At 45.2% G+C, this 18,796-nt stretch overlaps 1 protein-coding gene across 5 annotated transcripts in view; it reads right to left on the bottom strand.

The window, feature by feature from the left end:
- LOC144162834 (phosphatidylinositol phosphatase PTPRQ-like) overlaps positions 1-18,796 on the bottom strand; it is a 179,592-nt gene that overhangs the window by 93,297 nt on the left and 67,499 nt on the right. For all 5 annotated transcript variants that reach the window (XM_077693513.1, XM_077693517.1, XM_077693516.1 and 2 more), the window contains 8 exons: positions 18,163-18,269; positions 15,168-15,372; positions 11,600-11,706; positions 10,828-11,032; positions 9,919-10,025; positions 9,022-9,226; positions 6,228-6,334; positions 2,559-2,763 (listed from right to left, as the gene is read on the bottom strand). In XM_077693513.1, coding sequence (XP_077549639.1) covers positions 2,559-2,763; positions 6,228-6,334; positions 9,022-9,226; positions 9,919-10,025; positions 10,828-11,032; positions 11,600-11,706; positions 15,168-15,372; positions 18,163-18,269 — 1,248 coding nt within the window. The remainder of the gene's footprint in view (positions 1-2,558; positions 2,764-6,227; positions 6,335-9,021; positions 9,227-9,918; positions 10,026-10,827; positions 11,033-11,599; positions 11,707-15,167; positions 15,373-18,162; positions 18,270-18,796) is intronic.

The following is an 18,796-nucleotide window of genomic DNA, read 5'->3' as shown; positions in this document are numbered from 1 at the left end:
CCGAGATGGCTCTGTAGTACTATATATTAATATGAAAATATATGCCCTAATTAGACAAACGGGAATGGTGATGTCAGTCTACAGGTCACAAGTTCGAAGGGAGCACGCAATGTTCTGTCTGCCTCAGGTCCACTGCTTATGGTTTCAAGGCGAAGTTCAATTCGTTCCATATCTACGTCTGTCGCCTGTGAGGCGAGATGCGTCAATGGGCAGACGGTCTTGTTTTGTGCTGTTCCGGGCGTTTCTTAGAAAACGCGGTAGCGCTAACAAGGGGTGATTAACCGGCCTGTATCGTACGGAGTCGTGCAGACATTGCGGAATCAGGGTGAAGACGATCATTACGTAAGAACACTGGAGGATATCTACAATGGGTCCACAGCTACCATCATCCTCCATAAGAAGAGCAGTGAAATACCTACAAGGAAGGGCGTCAGACAACGAGACACAATCTCTCCGAAGTTATTCCCAACATGTTTACAAGAGGTATTCAGAACATTCGATGGGAACAGGTGGGCGTAAGGGTTAATGGAGTATACCTCAGTAACCTGAAATTTGCTGATGACGTTACTTTGCTAAGTAACTCTGGGGACGAATTGCGAAGCATGATTGCCGCACTGGACGAGCAAAGTAGAATCGTGGCCGGAAATGAATGTGCAGAAAACTAAAGTAATACTCAATAGCCTCGAGAGAGTCCAGAGGTTTGAGATAGGTGGTGAGACAGTGGAAGTGGTAAGCGAATATATCTACTTAGGCCAAGTAGTGACCCCGGATCACAACCATTATGCAGAGATAATTAAAAAAAAAAGAAATGAAGTAGAGTGCATTCGGCAGGCATTCGCAAATAATTAATGGCAGCCTACCATTGTGCCTGAAGAAGAAAGTGTATGATAGCTGCATCTTACCGGTACTCACTTACGGAAAAGAAACTTCGAGGCTCACTAAAAGGGTTGAACTTAAATTGAGGACGACTCCGGGGCAATGGAACGAAAGATGATGGGTGTAACGTTAAGAGACAAGAAGAGAGCGGAGTGGGTCAGGGAACAAACACGTCTTAAGAACATATTAGGAAAAATTAGGAAGGGCATGTAATGCGAAGGCAAGGTAAGCGTTGGTCATTAACCGTAACAGAATGGATCCCCAGATAAGGCAAGCGTGGCAGGGGCGGCGGAAAGTTAGGTGGGCATTAAGAGATAAAGTGGTCGCAGTTAGCACAGGACCGAGATAATTGCAGATCTATGGAGAGGCCTTTCGCGTGCAGTGGGCGTAGTCAGGATGATGATTATGATGATGTATGGACAATTCTTTAGAACGAGCCATCCGAGCTTTGTTGTGGGCTTCGACATGTTTCCTTCTTGATTCTGGGCTCGTGTGTTTTGACGACCCCCTTGGAGTTTCCGCAGGAGGGTGAAGCTGGTTCACATGATAACTCGTGTACACATCTAAGACTGATTGTTAACGCGGCCAATCAGCGGCCTAGTTTCGGGTAATTAATAAGCTCTCTTCACTCTCTGCTTTACGCGCCCTTGGAGGCGGGGTTGTTGTGGTAAAAACGAGGTGCTTGGTGTTTTGCGGGGAGATAGAGAGCCCCGCTAAATGTCTTCTCAGCTAAGTGTCTTCCCTGACCTCTGTTTTCTGGTCTAGGCTGAGTTGTAAAGAGTTCGTATGAATAACTTGTACATTTGTAAATTTTGTTTGGAGTAGACCGTCGTCTTTTACGTGCCGTCGACCACAAGACCACCAGCCATCTTTTTATCTTCGGTCACCGACAGAGCAATCCGAATCTTCACATCTCCGAACTTGAACTTACGGCTTTAACCAATAGCTGACATAAAAAAAAAACATACTGATTGCCCTGGCCAAAAAGATGCTAACGTTTAGGCCTACATGAATACAATTCCATTATAGCGCACCATCCCACTGGAAGCTGATGTATTTAACGCGACAGTAAATGGCACAAGTAGAGCAGGAACCACAAGGCACATTTACAAGTCAACCGAAGTTTCACCTTCTCTACAATTGAAAATATTAATGGTGAAAATTTTGCCCCGCTGTAATAGAATTGATTGATTGATTGTAGGGTTTAACGCGCCGACGCAACGCAGGCGATGAGGCGCGCCGTAGTGGAGGGCTCCGGATTAATTTTGACCACCTGGGGATCTTTAACGTGCGCCGAAATCTCGTACACACGGGGATTTTCGCTTTTCGCCCCCATCAGAAAAGCGGCCGCCGCGGCCGGGAATCGAACCCGCGACGTCGTACTCAGCAGCGCAACGCCTTAGCCACTGAGCCACCGCGGCGGGTCGCTGCAAAAAGAAGATTTAACATGCATTCAACTATATATTTCCCTAAATTCATTATGATGCGAACTTGTACCATAGCCTTTAAAAACTACGGAATGCGCAAATGATCCAGTTTAACTACCAAGAAAAGTCGAGAAAGCCATCCAGGACACATGAACTGTCCTAATTTGTCTGCCTGTTCTTCTTATTCCGAATTTTGGAGGTTCCTTGTCAAGCTTGCGCATTCTCACAGAAGCATAAGAGCAAGTAAGCACTCACCAGACGCTTTTGTGCCGAAGTTGTCGCACGCGGCATCTCCAAATCCGGCGCTCGTGCTGGCTTGTACACACACGCGGTAAGTGGATCCCGGGACCAAACCTCTCAGGTCAAATGAAGTCCCCGCGGAGGCATTCAGTGCAGACGATTTCGAAGCCCTCACACCAGGCTGTGGTGCATTGAAGGTGTGTTCTATACTTGAATTCACCTGCAGCGAACAAACGTCGAAAACCTATTTGTCATTTTTTTAAGGGCTACAATCATTATTATAGCGTTTTAACAGCAGATCTTTTTAAGCTTTTAGTTGCGCTCTCCAACGTTACCGCAAAAAAATACCAAGAAAAATACCAGGCGCCGGTGAGCGGGAGCCTCGATAGGAGCTCACGGCGTCGTTTACGCTTGCATGTGGGCTTGTGCCACGTAACAAGCTCGCAAAAATACTACAAAAAAAAATACCGAGCGCGAGTGAGCATGTGCCATGTGAGGAGCGCCAGGAGTCGGCCAGCTAGACCTTCGAAAACACTCTTCCCAGAGTTTGTGGCGCGATCTCTCGCGTGCAATTATCGCCAGTTCTTATGTGTTCGCCTCTGAAGGGGGAACATGGACACAGAGTTTGCGCTAGAGACGCCTATAGTTCACGAAGCCGTTTGTTGCGGCTTCTATCACGTGCTAACGCGGTCTGCTTTGGGAGACACACGAAAGACTGCGGACAAAATGATCCGGGCCTGCCGGTCAGGGAGACGTTTCAGCAGCAACTTTCGAAATCCATGTGAGGCGCAACTGCCCGGTCTCCGACCAAGGGAGAGGGGCCGCCAGTTCTGCTCTTTCTCCAGCCTTGCACCTGTAGTGCAAGCTGCGCCATTTTTTTTACGGTATGCAACTGTAGTGTGTAAACATTTTTCCAGCTTGTGGCTGAACTGACGCTGCGAACATAAAAAGGCAGATATTGTCTTTAGTTATGGACCCAGAAGTTTAGGTCTTGAATTTAAAAGTCTCTGATGCCAGCTGGTCTAAAATTATCTGGAGACTTTATTCGCTAAGGAGGCAAAAAACATGTAATTATCACTACAAGAGCCTGTTTTCCTCAAGTATACGCCTGTTTATTGTGCAATTGAGGAAAATTGATTTATTTATTTCGCGGAGAATACTTGGCAATGCTCTTTTTCTGCTCTAAGCACGTACTTTTTCTGACTCCCTCGCCTTTTGCGTTGCCGAAGTTTATCCACCAGTCCCGCAGTTTTGATTTTTTTTTAACGCATGTTAGCTTAAGTACTACAGAGCCTTTGCCGGCATCCTTTATACAAACGGGAAAAAATTACGGGGTGCTTACAAATTCCGAAGAATGTGAAGAATACTTGGTAATGCTCTTTTTCTGCTCTAAGCACGTAATTTTTCTGACTCCCTCGCCTTTTGCGTTGCCGAAGTTGATTCACCAGTCCCGCAGTTTTGATTTTTTTTAAGCGCATGTTAGCTTAAGTACTACAGAGCCTTTGCCGGCATCCTTTATACAAACGGAAAAAAATTACGGGGTGCTTACAAATTCCGAAGAATGTGAAGGCGAAGTATTATTGGACCTTTTGTCGACGTGCTATTGAACTTTCTATTGAACTTTGCGGTCTTGCTCGTCACTACCATTGCAGCCCCCTTGACAGCCCCCTTTAAAGCTCCTTCTTCCCGCTGTTCTCGGGCACAAGTTAAAAACAGCAATAGCTAATGTATTGTATCACTCCGCCGAAGCAACGGACTCGGATGTCAACGCGCGCGCGTTTTGAAACAAGATTGCGCTTAATGCGCAATATCGTCTTTTTCTTTGCACCTAGTCTTTTTGCAGTCGCTGCAGGAATTCAAAAGCAGATTAAGTGCGGGAACCCACGGAAACGGCTCGTGTCACGTTGAAAATACTAGCAGCAAGGCACTTTTTGCGCCGCGCGGAGTATTAGCCGGCTGCGGCGATGAGGTGCAGAGGCAACTTTTGTTGCCAATCTTAATTTTCTCCCGGGTATAGCAATCGTCACCAGATTCCTGTTCGCCCCCGTCAGTGCCTTCATCTTTCAAGGCGACTGGAATTGAACGGGTGGTAGCGGAAATCCTCAACCGGCACTGCCGTTTCTCTTTCTATACTCGGGAACAAGTTAAGAACGGCAATAGCTCATGTACGGTATCACTCCGCCTAAGCGACAAACCCAGGTGTCAACGGGCGGGCGCGTTTTGAAAGTATAGGGCTATGATATCGTTTGCCTTTTCCCGCGTAGTTTGTCTGTTGTCGCTGCTGAAGTTTATAGCATATTAAGTAAAAAAGAAGTCACCGAAAACGGCTCGTGCCATGTTCAAAATATTCTCAGTAACGCACTACTTGCGCCGCGCGGAGTAACATCCGGCTGCGGTGGTGAGGCACATCGGCAACTTCCGCTCGGCAACATCGGCAACTAAGGGGATAACTACTTAAGAACTCACGAGGAGCAACTTAAGTGTAAGGGAAAGTGAAACGCGGCTATAATGAAGCATAGAGCTCTGTGGAAGTATAACAAATATGAAGTAGTGAGAGGAATGTGGAAAAGAATAATGGTTCAGGGTCTCACATTTGCGAATGCTGCACTCGGCTTAAAATCAGACGTTCTATCAGGCCTTGAAGTGAACGAGAGAAAGGTAGGCCGTTTGGCTTTAGGCGCGCATGGAAAAACAACTAACGAAGCAGTGCAGGGCTGGGCGTCGTTTGAAGTTCGAGAAGCGCAGAGTAAAATATGTTTTGAGAGGCGGTTAAGAGCAATAGATCAACGTAAGTGGGCAGCTAAAGTTGTTAGGTACATGTACTTGAAAGCGTGGACACGCTGTGGTTAAGGAAGACTAGAAGGCTAACGATGAAATACGGAAAGAGCAGTGGAGAATCCAAAATAGCCAAGGTAACCAAAAAAGAGGCAAGGCAGATAGAAACGTATAAATGGAGAGAAAAAAATGGAAACTAAAGCTTCGTTAGAGATGTACAGGGCTGAGAAATTGGACATCAGAAAAGAAAATTTCCACAATAATTCCAAGGGCATTGTTTTGCTTTTTGAGGCTAGAGCAGGTTGCTTGCGAATTAATAGCCGTGTGGGGAAGTACTCACAAAATGATAGGGTATGCGTGGTCTGCGGAAAAGAAACAGAAACTATGCGGCACATAGTGTTAGGATGTGAGGGTATCCATCCAAATCTACATGAAGGGAATATTGGGCTTTCAGAAACCCTAGGATTTAAGGGTATCAGAGAGGAAGTTAACTTCAAGGCTGTCGAGGGGACGAAAAGAAGATTAGAATGCTGGTGGACGAAAAGCAGAGAGGGGAATATTGCCTAGGACAATTACCACCTGTAACAGGAAAAAAAAGTATTTTGTGCCTACTAAGTTTTTGTGCCTGCCCTAAGCAGAGCTAGTATTAAACCAAGAGTGTAAAACATGGTTATATTAGTCCTTTTGGCGAGATGACACGTCATCACCCCGCTGCAAAGGGGAAACCAATAGCAGTCATCGTCAATCATCATCATCATCGTTGCCGTTCATAAGTTGTACCCGAGTATAGGAGCGCGATCCCCACCTCGCACTACAATTTACTGTACCTCAGGATTTCCTCTACCTCACACCACGTTTTCTGCAAACGGCGATTTAAAGATTTCGGCTAAAAAAAGTAAATCACCTTACCCAATAGCTCGTCAGAGCTCCATTCTTTAGGGTCGGTGCATCCCATTGAATTTTCAGGCTATGAGCAGTCTCGTCTGTTGACCGCAGGTTATTCGGAGCGCCTGGAACTGAAGCCGAAACGTTACTGTAGGGCAAGGCCTCCTGGGCATCTTGACGTACTGCTGGAAAATCCGCTCAGGTTAAAAAGTGTTGGTGTGAAACATGAAAATCGGTCAAGAGATGTAGAATGAATAAGGCGGGGTGTGCGGTTCAAATCCTTCACCAGTGTAGCCACGAAGATGTGGGACACTGCTGAATTATGTCATCAAGTAGCATCAGCAACTACCCATCATACTTCACAACCTATGTTGTTACAGGAAGAAGGCGCCGCCAATTTTAGCAACTACACAGTACTATCCATCATCAGACATTAACAACACACGACGAAGTGCATCCCCGCCGGCTGACCCTCAACGCATTGCCGTTCCATTGATGCACGGGTCACCATTCCATCCCATCCATTACTACTAAGTAAACCAGTTCACCAGTAACAAAATGAAAGCAGCAGCGTTTCATATAGTGGGGCCATCACTAATAATTTATAAATCATTTGGAGAAATTAATTTTAATTTGGCTCTAAACATTTGGCTCTAGGAAAGTTTGCATTGCCAGATTTTTCTAGCTGGGGACAAGTTTTTAAATACCTGTTTCCATCTCACTTAAACTTAAAAGTATGTTGCTCCGTAGGTCACTTTTATGGTTACCAGCTTTCTTCTTGGCACCATTCTTAAGGCTGGTAGATTGAAAAATTCGGCTTTAAAACGTCCCCGAACCCTTCCAAGAAAACCGTTTCAGTTGAAGGTGTTTTAAGGTATGCCCTTTTACTTGGGATACGTAACATATATTTTACAGATATTGGTGGGCTGTCCCTTTCAAGGAAACCTGAAATCAACTAAACAAGCAGAAAGCTGTGCAAGGTAGGCACGCTACACCCGAAAGTCATTGTTAATTTTGAATCGTTTACTTTTTCTTAATTCATATTTCTTGCGTACAGCCTGTAAAAGGCTTGTCTATAACACAGCTTTCGTACTCTCAGCCTTATCCTGCCCCGCCGGTGCGGGATTTGAATAAAACTACTGCGGAATTCTGAAGTCTTAGCCCTTCGCTTTTGCCTCCGACATGTTTGGAACGAATATGTTTCGGCAGTTTTCGGATGTGGCTGGTTGAAGTTGAAATCGCTGTTATAGACAAGCGTTTTACCGACTGTACACTACTAGGTGATGCTCCAAATGCTGTTGACCCTAAACGTCGTCATCACTCGTTTCAATAATTGTGACGGAAAATGACCAGTTGTCAGGGTGTGTTACACAAACTGCGGTGATGTACACGCTTTGCAGAATGTGGCAGAGCATAAATTGACCAAAACCTATAACCCGACACTGTCTATGTATGACTAGAGCTGCTCGCAAAAAGCAACCAAATTGAAAAAAAAAAACCCGGCCACATCCGCAACTGAAGCGCGAAGACTGGGGAAACAGGTTAGCTTGCACTAGCTTTAACTTTGCTTTTTTTAGGTCTGCCCATCTTATCAGTAGGTCGGACAATGATGCCACCAAGCGCAGGCCACCCTTCTTAACTAGGAGAACACCTGCACGTCAGAGCTTACGTCACCAGTAGAAGCAGCCAATTCCCAACGCGCGCCTACCAGCCCGAACATCTCCCCGCCGCGACGCGCACTCCCCACACCTGCTCGTCGGCTCCTTGCCTCCTCGCCACTTTCTCTCACACTTCTTGACCTAGCATTTTCTCCTCTCCACTTTTTTTGCGCCAAGTTTTGAGCGGCGCAAGGAATGGGTGGAACTCAAGCATCAGACAGTGCCGCTGTTAAAAGCTCACTACATTCGCAGGGCCCCATGTAGTACATGCCTGCCGGTTAAATAAATAAGGAGCTTGCCGAAGTTAACCTGGTGTTGTCTGGCCTATTGTTCTTATGCAGTGAAAGAGCACGCATTCATTTCTGTACACAGTAAAATGACGGAGAACACGCTTTGAGCTTTATGAAACGCCGCTAAAATTTAATTCTCCGTCGATCACGTCCACTCTCACTAATAATCTGAGCATTTTTTTTGTTACAATGTTCGTATCGTACGCGCCTAACGCTTACCCAATTTTGTCACGGGGAGAAAAAAATCGAACTTCAAAGTAAACTGGTATTGCAACAATGCTACAAATGCGAATTCAGGACGACAGAGGTGCGTTACATGAAATCAACATTCTAAACAAATAAAGATGTATGAGGCCTCCATGCTGACTGATTTTACACCTCAGACTAGTTTGCGCGTCTTAGAGATGCCCACAACAAAGTTATAGTTCAACCACAGTCCATTTTTGCATACATGACCCCTTCTCCTCAATAGAAGAGGGGTGTTCGTCATTGTCCTGACGTCCTGTTTTGTATGTATATTAAGAACAAATGACCAAACGTTAATACGCTCAAGAAGTCCTGCACGACCTGCAATTAATAGCTTTCGGCCTAAATTAAGTTGTGCATAGAAAAACCAATCACTGTTTCCGACTGCCCTTACGGTCGTTTCCTAAAGTCTTGCTTATTTTCGAACAATGCCTACCAGCGGCGTCCACAAACTCTGTTCAATGCAGCGCAAAACGGTTTTTAATTAAAATCATACGAAAAGGGAGGTTCACAGTTCACATCAGCTGCCCTCCTTCGTACGTGTTTTTTAAACCCCGGATTTCAGTGAAGTTGCCTACACGCAATGCGTTGTCTGGCGGACTTGAGAAGAAATTTAACACTCACTTGAAGTTTTAGTGAAGACGTTGCCGCAAACCGCTTCCCCAAAACCAGCACTGGTGCTGGCCCGTACACAAACCCTATAAGTCGAACCTGGCGACAAGTCTCTCAATTGAAACGAAGTTGCTTCGGATGCATTCACTGTGGTCGACTTCATAGCGCGCATTTCCTGCGGTAGGTCATCGAATGTGTGCTCGAGAGTCCAATTCACCTGTAGTGTGGAAAAAAAAATAAGCAGTACTCATCATTGCTCACAATCTCTAACCACGCTATAGCATTCCACTTTAGCGCACACCTTTCCAAAAGATGTTGCGACCACAGTCTATCTGCAAGACCGTGATTTGTCTCAAGATGCCGATACATCGCATGTTAAATAAAACGCAGAAGGTTTCTCTCTCCCTCATTATGCTGCTACAAGACAAGCGTCGAAGTTAAATACGCATAAGTTATAAGGCTTCGCTTTACGTAGCAGCCACTTAGTGTCCTGAAACTTTCAAAGATTTTTCTGATGACGTGGCTAAAAAGGCCCTGTAATTCCTGAAATCTCGAAACCGGAGCGGGAGTCCCATTAGTCAAAGTTGTGCCCCTTCTTCAAAGCGTGTGGTATCATACTGCTTTCTCTGATGATGCAACATGCCTTATGTACATGTTAGGCCCGCAGCAGCAAAGAAGGTGCCATGCGGCATCCACGTCGTCTACGATGGGAGCAACATGAATAACATTACGCGAGTAGATACTGTTGGGATACAAAGTATTGCTACCCGCTTCACTTGGGGCCGCTTAAACTGTACTGAAGAAATTTGGGACGGGTTGGTGGTGACCCCGAAGGGGTCTCATGAGTCAAATACATTTCCAGAAACGACACACTTGTTTGTTCCACGTTAAAAAAAACAATCCAGTTACCTGGTAGGTCATCAGTGCTCCGTTCTTTTCTACCGGTGCATCCCAGTGAATTTTCAGGCTGTCTGTGGTTTCTTTCTCTGTAGTCAAGTTACCAGGAGCGTCTGGAACTGAAATTGAGGCGTTATTGCACAGCAAGTGCTATGTGGCGCCCCAGCCCCATTTTTCGAAAAATGGACTTCTTCCGGAAGGGAACGGAAGAGGCAAAGATAGTAGCGGGCATTGAGCGATAACTGCCTCAAGCAAAATTTCAGAGGACTTAATTCGTGGCATTGAGACTTTGGAAAACTACGCTTCTTTTTCCTAGAAAGATTTTTTTAATATATACTCCACTGGTTTATAAAGTTACTTGTCCCACTTTGAAAGTTTGATAGTGACAGCGCACATGACAAACCTTCCTGACGACTTTTTGACCATATAGCAGCCACTATAACTACTATAGATTGCCCCTGAACAAAAAAAAAAACTAACTTCCATGATGGCCAGAAACTGTCTTTGCATGAACACAAGTCCAGGATTGGGTATACGTTTTGTTGTGAAAATAAAACGGCGTGAGAAGAGGAGGAAACATCGGGCACCCTCCCTAGTCAAGCTAAGTTTTACATACATTCCAAGTTTACAAATCAAAGTTGGCGAAATATTTTTCTCCGCAATAAAGCAATATTCAACACGCGTTCCACTAAAAATTTCTGCCCAACGAATTAGCCAAGAAAATTTTATCAAACACTTTCAAACCTCCCGAATGTGAGTAAGAAAGTTTAACTACGAAGAAACGCTAACAAATGTTCACAGGTCGTATGAAGTGTCCCCCTTTGCATGTTTCCTGATTCCATCCGACTATCGCGAGGCTCCTTACCCAAATCGCGCAGCTAGCTGACAGAAGCATAAAAAACGAAAAAAAAAAGCACTCACGTGACGCTTTTGTGCTAAAGTTGCCGCACACGGCTTTTCCAAAGCCTGCGCTCGTGCTGGCCTGTACACACACGTGGTAAGTAGATCCTGGAGGCAAATCTCTGAGGTGAAATAAAGTAGCTTCGGAGGCGTTCACAACCGCCGATTTTGAAGCCCAGAAATCGGGCTTCAAGTCATTGAAGGTATGTTCTAAAGTTGAATTCACCTGCAGGGAACATAGATCGAAAATGTATTCGTTATTTGTTCAAGGGCTAGGACCATTAGGCGAGCGATAACTAATTTGCATGGGACCGAAGGGCTCTTCATGGTATTTAACTGTGTTGAGTAAAACTTTCCGCACTTATGGAAAAAACTCTTCTCCGCGAGCAAAGAAGACATATTTTTCTCGGGTGGGAACATTGCGTTTCAAGTTTACCATTTAGGCGTCTTCTATTCAGCCATTGTCTCAGTTGTATTTGGTATCGGTTGTTCCACAATTTTAGCTAGGGGCATTCTTCGCATAGAATGTAGAAAATGTAAGTTATCCAATCTACCAGGTTCTTGTCCCCATTGAAGGCTACGTAGGTTTGGTAAATAATTGAGTAAAACATCATAGAAATCTTTTTTGCGAAAATATTTCAAAATTCTCGTAGTGTGCCTGCTGAAGCAAGCAATTTTAGTTACCCTGAATATTGGCGTTGCCAAGGTATATGTCATGAATTTCTGATATTGAAGCACACTTTAGTTCCTGCACTACACGGAATTTTGCCGAATAAAAAAATCAATTCATTACCCTGTAGATCGTCAGTCCTCCATTCTTTACCGTCGGTGCATCCCACTCAATTTTCAGGCTGTCTGTAGCTTCCTGTGTTGACCGCAGGTTATTCGGAGGTCCTGGAACTGTAGCCGGAATGTTACGTGCGGCAATGCTTTGTGGCATCGTTGCCTGCTACGGGCAATTTCGCTCACGTTTAAGAAGTGTTGAAGTGAACCAAAAGAAATAGCAATCATGAGATGTGGAAGGGAATATGCGTGATGTTTCGTTCAAATTATCAGACCAGTGTAACCATAGAGGGTGGTGCGGCATTATCGATTCCTGAAATGTAGATATCGGGCGGGACAATGTGATTGAATGTGCCTGTCATAACAAATCATCCGCAGCCACCTACCTATAACACTTTACAACCTATATCATTCATTTCGGCAACTGGTCATTGATACATGCCATCAGACACTATTCATGATTATTTTTTTGCATCTTGAGGGCATCGAGACTAAGCATGTCCGCACTATGTCCGCACTTTCCACAATGATCAACCATTATGCAATGCGCTTAAAAAAATTAAAGCCGTTTCACTCAATGTGAAAGCTGTCGGTAGCACGGAGCAGGGATTCGCCATAATAGGGTGTAGCGCCGTTATCCGCTCACTGCTACCACCAAATGCAATTCAAATTTCCCGCCTTCGCAGCACTCGCGCGCCCCCCTGCCTGAAACTGCGCCAGCGGGAGTTCCGTTCTTTTTGTGATTGCTTTTCCCCTAGCACGTGCCGGCGTTGAACCGCCAGTCGGGATCGAACCCGCATCCACATCGCCTCAGCCACTGAGCCACCGTGGCGGGAACCGGCCGCACGTTACTTCGAAATGGCTAGGCCGAGCGTAGGACGTCCTGCCGAAGAGCAGGCAGCTTGCGATCACCGACGCCGCGAGCAGGAGTGGGAACGAAAGAAAATACCAAAAACACGCAACCTATGATGAGAAAGACTACATACATGTAATGAAACATAACGAGTAACCCAGGGTAAACAACGGCCGCAAATTCGAGCTTCGTCGGTTACACATTTGTACGAAGTGCATGGGCGTTTTTTTTTTTTTTTTCAAACCAGATGGCTTATGTTGCCCCTGGTAAGAATGTTTTTCTAGCAACGCATTCATGTCACACTGACCCAAACAGTGAAACTAAATGGAAGGAAATTGCAGTATGCTTGGCAAGCTAACAAACACCAATCTTGCACCGATAAGGTCCTAGTTTCTTCATACTTTCCTGAAACGGAAGATATGGCGAGTTACGTTTTAAAAGATTAAACGGCGCGAAAACAAGAAAACAAAACAGATGGCACGAACACAGTGTTTTGTCTTTTCGTGCTCCCGAGTTGATTGATTGATTGATTGTGGGGTTTAACGCGCCGACGCAACGCAGGCGATGAGGCGCGCCGTAGTGGAGGGCTCCGGATTAATTTTGACCACCTGGGGATCTTTATCGTGCGCCGAAATCTCGTACACACGGGCGTTTTTGCTTTTCGCCTCCATCAGAAAAGCGGCCGCCACGGCCCTGAATTGAACCCGCGACCTTGTGGTGCTCCCGAGTATTTCGCCATTCTTGAACTGCTTATTCTCTTGGTATTTTGATATAGCATAGATTATATTACCTCTAGAAAGATATTCTCTAAGCAATTTCCACGTGTTTTGGAGTGAAGCTAACTTTATGGAGGTCGGTGTGATTGGTTTTTCAGCTGACTTACTCACATCGGGTTTTCGCGGAGTGGAGCATAGTTATATAAAAAAAATTTGATGCGAACGGAGCCCGATAACACTGACGGGAGTCAATTGTTTACGCCGCGCCTATGCGGCGCCCACAGGGCGCGCCTGCGGCACGGAATGTAAGCTACAAGCGAAAAATGGCGATGCATTTTGCGAGTCAGAGAAGGCCACAAAGTATCTGCTGTGACAGGGTTCCAAATTGGAATATTTCAAGGGCACGTGCGCCAGATTACAAAGACTTTCTTGATCATCATTTTGGTTATAGCTGCAACGTGGGCGACAAGCTGTTGTTCAATAACGACCTGACATACTTTGGTTTGACCTGACCGCACAACCGAAAGAGCTCTGCCAACCACCACACAGGCTTAGTGGCTCAACCACTCCCACGTAGTGAAAAAGCCGATGAATTATTTATTTTCCTTGTCTCTGTCTCGCGCCGCTTTTATAGCCCCGTTTTACGCATGAATTCAATGCGTACTTTTAAATAAGCTTTGACAAAATCGGTTATTTACTTGTGCTTTGCTTTGAATCTGCCCAATCCAGCCCATGCGCTAAGCAATGCTAACATGCCAGAATTATTCGACGAGTGATCTGGAATGGCATTGCTTACACGTGGTTCGTAGTTATTTTTGCTCACGGGTAAGGCACATAGATGGTGCTAGTAACATTTTGCAGTACGAATAAACTTGCAACAAAAATTGATCCGAACCATGCAAACCCCACGACACTAAAGGGCGAGTGCTACGCATTAAAAATAAGCTAATGCGTGTTAAGATATGCAGAATCATTTGTCTTGACTCCCGTGTGGTGTCATGCTTCGCGAAAAGCTCCACTAAAACTGCACAATCGAACATCTACCGTGTTTACTCGCGTAACGATCGCACTTTATTTTTCAAAAAAAAATTGCTGCCAATTTAAGGGGTCCGTTCATTACGCGGGATAAATTTTTGCGAAAACCTTTTGAGCACAAAAAACGCAAGCAAGTTACGGGTCAAAATTTTGCAGTAATGCTCATGAACATCATAAAAATAATAAATAAACACATCACAAAAACTTCGCACACCGCTGCCAGCCGCTTTGCAAAGCGACGCAAAACGCAGTGTTTTCATGAATTACAAAATGCGCCGGCACGAGTTTGCTGCGAGGTGACAACAGGTCGACCAGTAACTGCCTGCCGCTGTCACAGTGCGGGATATCAAAAGAGACATGGCTGCCGACGCAGAAAGCTGAGCGCGTTTTTTTTCTTTGTCTTGTGAGTACATCATGTGCATTTAGTGAGAGTTTCTTCCTCATAAATTTTGAACGCATGCTTGACGAAATCGCGAATATCGTAAAGTCTGCGGCGGTACCGTAACCATGTCCGTATTGAAAGGGAATGAAATAGAGGTAAGCCCGATCATCATCACCTAAACTTGGCACCGATACGACATAATTCTGCGCCAAGTTCAAGGCCGTTCATTGCGCGGGAAATTAGAAAAATCGAATTTTGAAGACAAACTTTAGGAGTGCGCGATCATTACGCGATTGCGATCATTATGCGGGTAAATACGGTATTCATTTTTTCGTACTTTTTCTGCAGTCACTCTATACGAAACTGTTTACTAAATTGGTATTTCTATTCACAGCGGCACGGGCGTTGGACTCCTTTAAGTAATTTGCATATTATAAACCCTTTTACCTGAAGACAAGTATAAAATAAAAAAAACTTCGCAATTCCTTCATACTGCAAAACCCCACACCCGTTAGCATTTAATTTTTTCCTGCTTGATATTAGGATATTCTCCACACAAAGGAATTTGAGTGACAGGAGATCATGGACTCACCAGAGACGATTGAGCTTAGGTTTGCACACAAGGCTTTTCCAAAGCCAGCGCTATTGCTGGCCTGTACGCAGACGTTGTACGTAGAACCCGGAGACAGATCTGTAAGGTACCACGAAGTGCCTCCAGAGGCATTCACTGCAACCGTCTTCGCACTCCACATTTCGGGTGGTAGGTCATTAAAGGTATGTACCAGAGTTGAAACCACCTGGAGAGTGAACAGAGGGGGAATCGGGATAGTCACTTGTCGCGATTTGTCGTCCTTAGCTTTTTAATTAACTTCTGAAGCACCGAAAAAAATTTCCGGTACACTACATCGATTCCGTAAATAAATATCGCTATGTAAACCTTAGAGTTATGCGGTTGATCAAAGCACACAAAACCTAGTTAATAACGTCGTCTTATAAGTGTTTTCAGACCACATGAGTGGCTCACGACTGAATGAGTTTTTTAACATGATTCGTTGCTAATAATTTAACTAGTATGTTTTTTTACGAAATGAGATTATAAAATACGCTTTCGTTCCCACTGCAAACCAATTAAAACCATCTAATTTTCCTCGCCCTTCCAGTCGCACCAACGAAATCTCATATTCAGGTTGTGCTCACAGTTTAAGACAAGTAGAATACAAATGTGTGCTAGTTAGTACATTACGGCAATGTTTTCTGCGCAGTTTTTCCTTGTCGTCGTTCAAGACAAACTGGTGCTGTGTAATTTTATCGGTGCTGTAAGCACTAACTCCTGACAGGGACATGTTGCTTTCTTTTCTTCCCTACTAAAGCCCGTTCTACATGGTGCGATTTTCCCTACGCATTCGCAGATGCGGAGTGCTGGTGCGAAAAACGACCCTTTTTCGTTGCTGCGGCAAAGTGCCGAATGTTTGGAATGGTCGAGCATCCCCAGCGAAGGCCGCTCGTGCGACGTAGGGAGGCCGGACCTGCGGCCAATAGGAGCACAGCTAGGTGAACGTCCCGACATCACCATCTGGACGCTTAGCAACCAGATTTTGTTGCTTGTATACGCGCGGCGTAAGCACGGGTTCACCGAAACCACGGTGTGACCGAAACAAACGCACGCGCGTTCACAACAGGCTGTCGCGCGCCGTTTTCATCGAATGCTTATTAATCGGTATCCCCGCAAGTGGAGCGTTGCCCGCGCGGAAGTGATTGCTCGCCGGCGGCGGCGTCGGCGGTACGGCTTTGTCATCTGCTTTAGCGACCGTTGTTTTGGGCCTGTTGTGGTGCAGCTTCGCGTCCACTGCACGGTGCCTTCGCACGGCTTGATGAGCTTGTTCGACAGCATCTCTAGAATAACCAGCACCGGACAGAGTTAGGTTGTCTTACGGCAAACACACGTTAAGGACTGGCTTGCAGGGCGGGAAAACAAAATGTACACACCACATACAGACGTCTGGCCGCTAGAGAAACGCTACCTTTTGCGCACTGCTTGCCACGAATGCGACTTCGTTTCCTATATTGGTAAAAACCAATTCGGTTGTGTTTTAAGAGGTATTATAAAAGGAGAAAGTAGCAACTGGCTGGTTCTGATAAATAGCAATTATAAAAGTTCTCTCAGCTTTCTCGCAATTCTAAAACTTACTAAACTAACTAGTTTAAATCGGTATAATGGGAATCACTAAGCTCACATGCCGAATTGTTTCGGTGTCTGCGCTTCTGTCGCGCGGTGGTGCAGCCCCGAGCTAGCACATCACGATGGCTAGGCTCCGCTGTCTCACCCTTCGAAATACGCGCTCCTCTCTTTTCTTTCTACGACTCGCGGACAGGCTACAGCGGCGGCGTCTGCTGCTGCGTTCGGGATGCCACCCCCGCAAATTCCAGGTAACGGCTGGGAGAATCCCTGGTTTCACTCTTTGTAGAGCCACGTGTGTGAATTCAAGTGACGTCGCATGGGCAACTGTTGTGGTTGTCGTTTAAAGCTTTCCTTTCTAACCACCTTCGCAGCGTGGATTGGAGCTTTTTTTTTCAAATCACAACAAGCTTTGCTCACGGCATACATGATTCGGCCTGCAAACAATGTGCCTATGAAATGCGAAGATCGTGGCATTCGCAGGCCATGTAGACGACATTTCTAGGCATTGCGAACTTCGAAGTGCGAATGTTCGTTCTGCCGAATTCGCAGACGAAAAACGCACCATGTAGAACGGGCTTAAGACATATTTAATAACGAGAAATTTCTTAAAATGCGTCGCAGTTTTTCTTTGCACAAATTAACTGCTATGTACCTTTATTTACGACCCTGCATTTGGGAAATATATTCAGCCCTTGCCATGACGTAAATAATTCTTGACTCAAACAAGAGTTTTTTTTTTTTTTTTGGTTTTTGAGTACTTTTTACTTTCATGCGTTACAAAACGTTTAACAGAAGTTGGTTCTCTGAAAAACAGTTTACGGCATATCTAGTCGAAACAGTTCATGCTCCCTGTTCAAAAGGCCTGCCAACAGAAAGCCCCTTCCTATCCCTACAGCTTTTTTTTTGACAATCCACGAGTGTTTTTAGTTTAAAAACTTAGCCTCATGTTAACGCTTGCCATTTGGGGTTGTGACCCGCTGTGAGGAGTTGCTCCCTTGCCAATTTGAAAAAAAAAATGTGCGTGTGTGTGTCTGTGTGTCCGGTTTCGTTACATTGGGTAAATGTGCCTCAAACCTTGAACGCGGATAAAAGGGCTTTCCCTGAAAACACTATTCTTATCAATATTATCCTACTTCAGGATGAAACATGACCGATTTACGTTCATGGTCCACAGCATCAGTGAAGGTAGCTCATACAGCATCCACGTCCATCCCACCGTGACTCGCAAGAATGATATCACGGTGTGGGCGAACACTGCTTAGGTAAGAAATAATGCCTCGAACTTCCTTCAGAGTCCCTTCAATCAAACTGAACGAATTGACAAATATTTAAGGCGACTAAGATCAGCCGATAACAGAAGGATTTTTGTAGGCATGACGAATTTTTTCCAGCTTCAAACAATCGTTACCCGGTAGGCCTCCAGCGGTCCATTCTTTTCTTCCGGTGCGTCCCAGTGAATTGTCAGCCTGTCCGTAGTTTCGTCCTCAGACCACAAGTTACTAGGAGCGGCTGGAACTGAAGTGAAGTCGTTAATACACGGCGAGTGCTACGTTGTGCACACAGTGGGATCTAATATTTGGAAAAATAATATTCTTCCATAAAAAAACCACAGCCATTCAGAGGAGAGCAAAAACATTTAAAAATACTGCATCAAGTAAAACCTAAAGATACGTAACGCGATTTCTTGGGAAAAAAAATTATAATTTTAACGTGAAAACAAATTTCAAGTGGAGCGGTGAATTTCATTTATACATGTTGACTTTGAGAGTGTAGAATAGAGCAGCACTAATGACAACCGCTATGTAAGACGTCAAGTTGCGGCACCGCATTTAATTTATAAAAACCGCCCAGCAGCATTGATATCGTTTTAGCTTGCTTCGATATGTGTGTGCTTGTGCTCGTGTGCATTTGCGTGTGCGTGTGCGGGTGGATGAGTGTGCTTGGGACAGTACGCATGTCCGTGTGCGCGTGCGCGTGTGAACCGGCGTGCGTGTGGGTGTGCCGGTGTGTGTTTGTGTGTGTCTGTGTGCGGGTGTGTGTGT

This window comes from Haemaphysalis longicornis, unplaced genomic scaffold (assembly GCF_048455015.1).
Source record: "Haemaphysalis longicornis isolate Haplotype H1 unplaced genomic scaffold, Haemaphysalis longicornis Haplotype H1 scaffold_12, whole genome shotgun sequence".
Classification (NCBI taxonomy): Eukaryota; Metazoa; Arthropoda; class Arachnida; order Ixodida; family Ixodidae; genus Haemaphysalis; species Haemaphysalis longicornis.
This window is presented reverse-complemented; position numbering and strand designations above follow the sequence as displayed.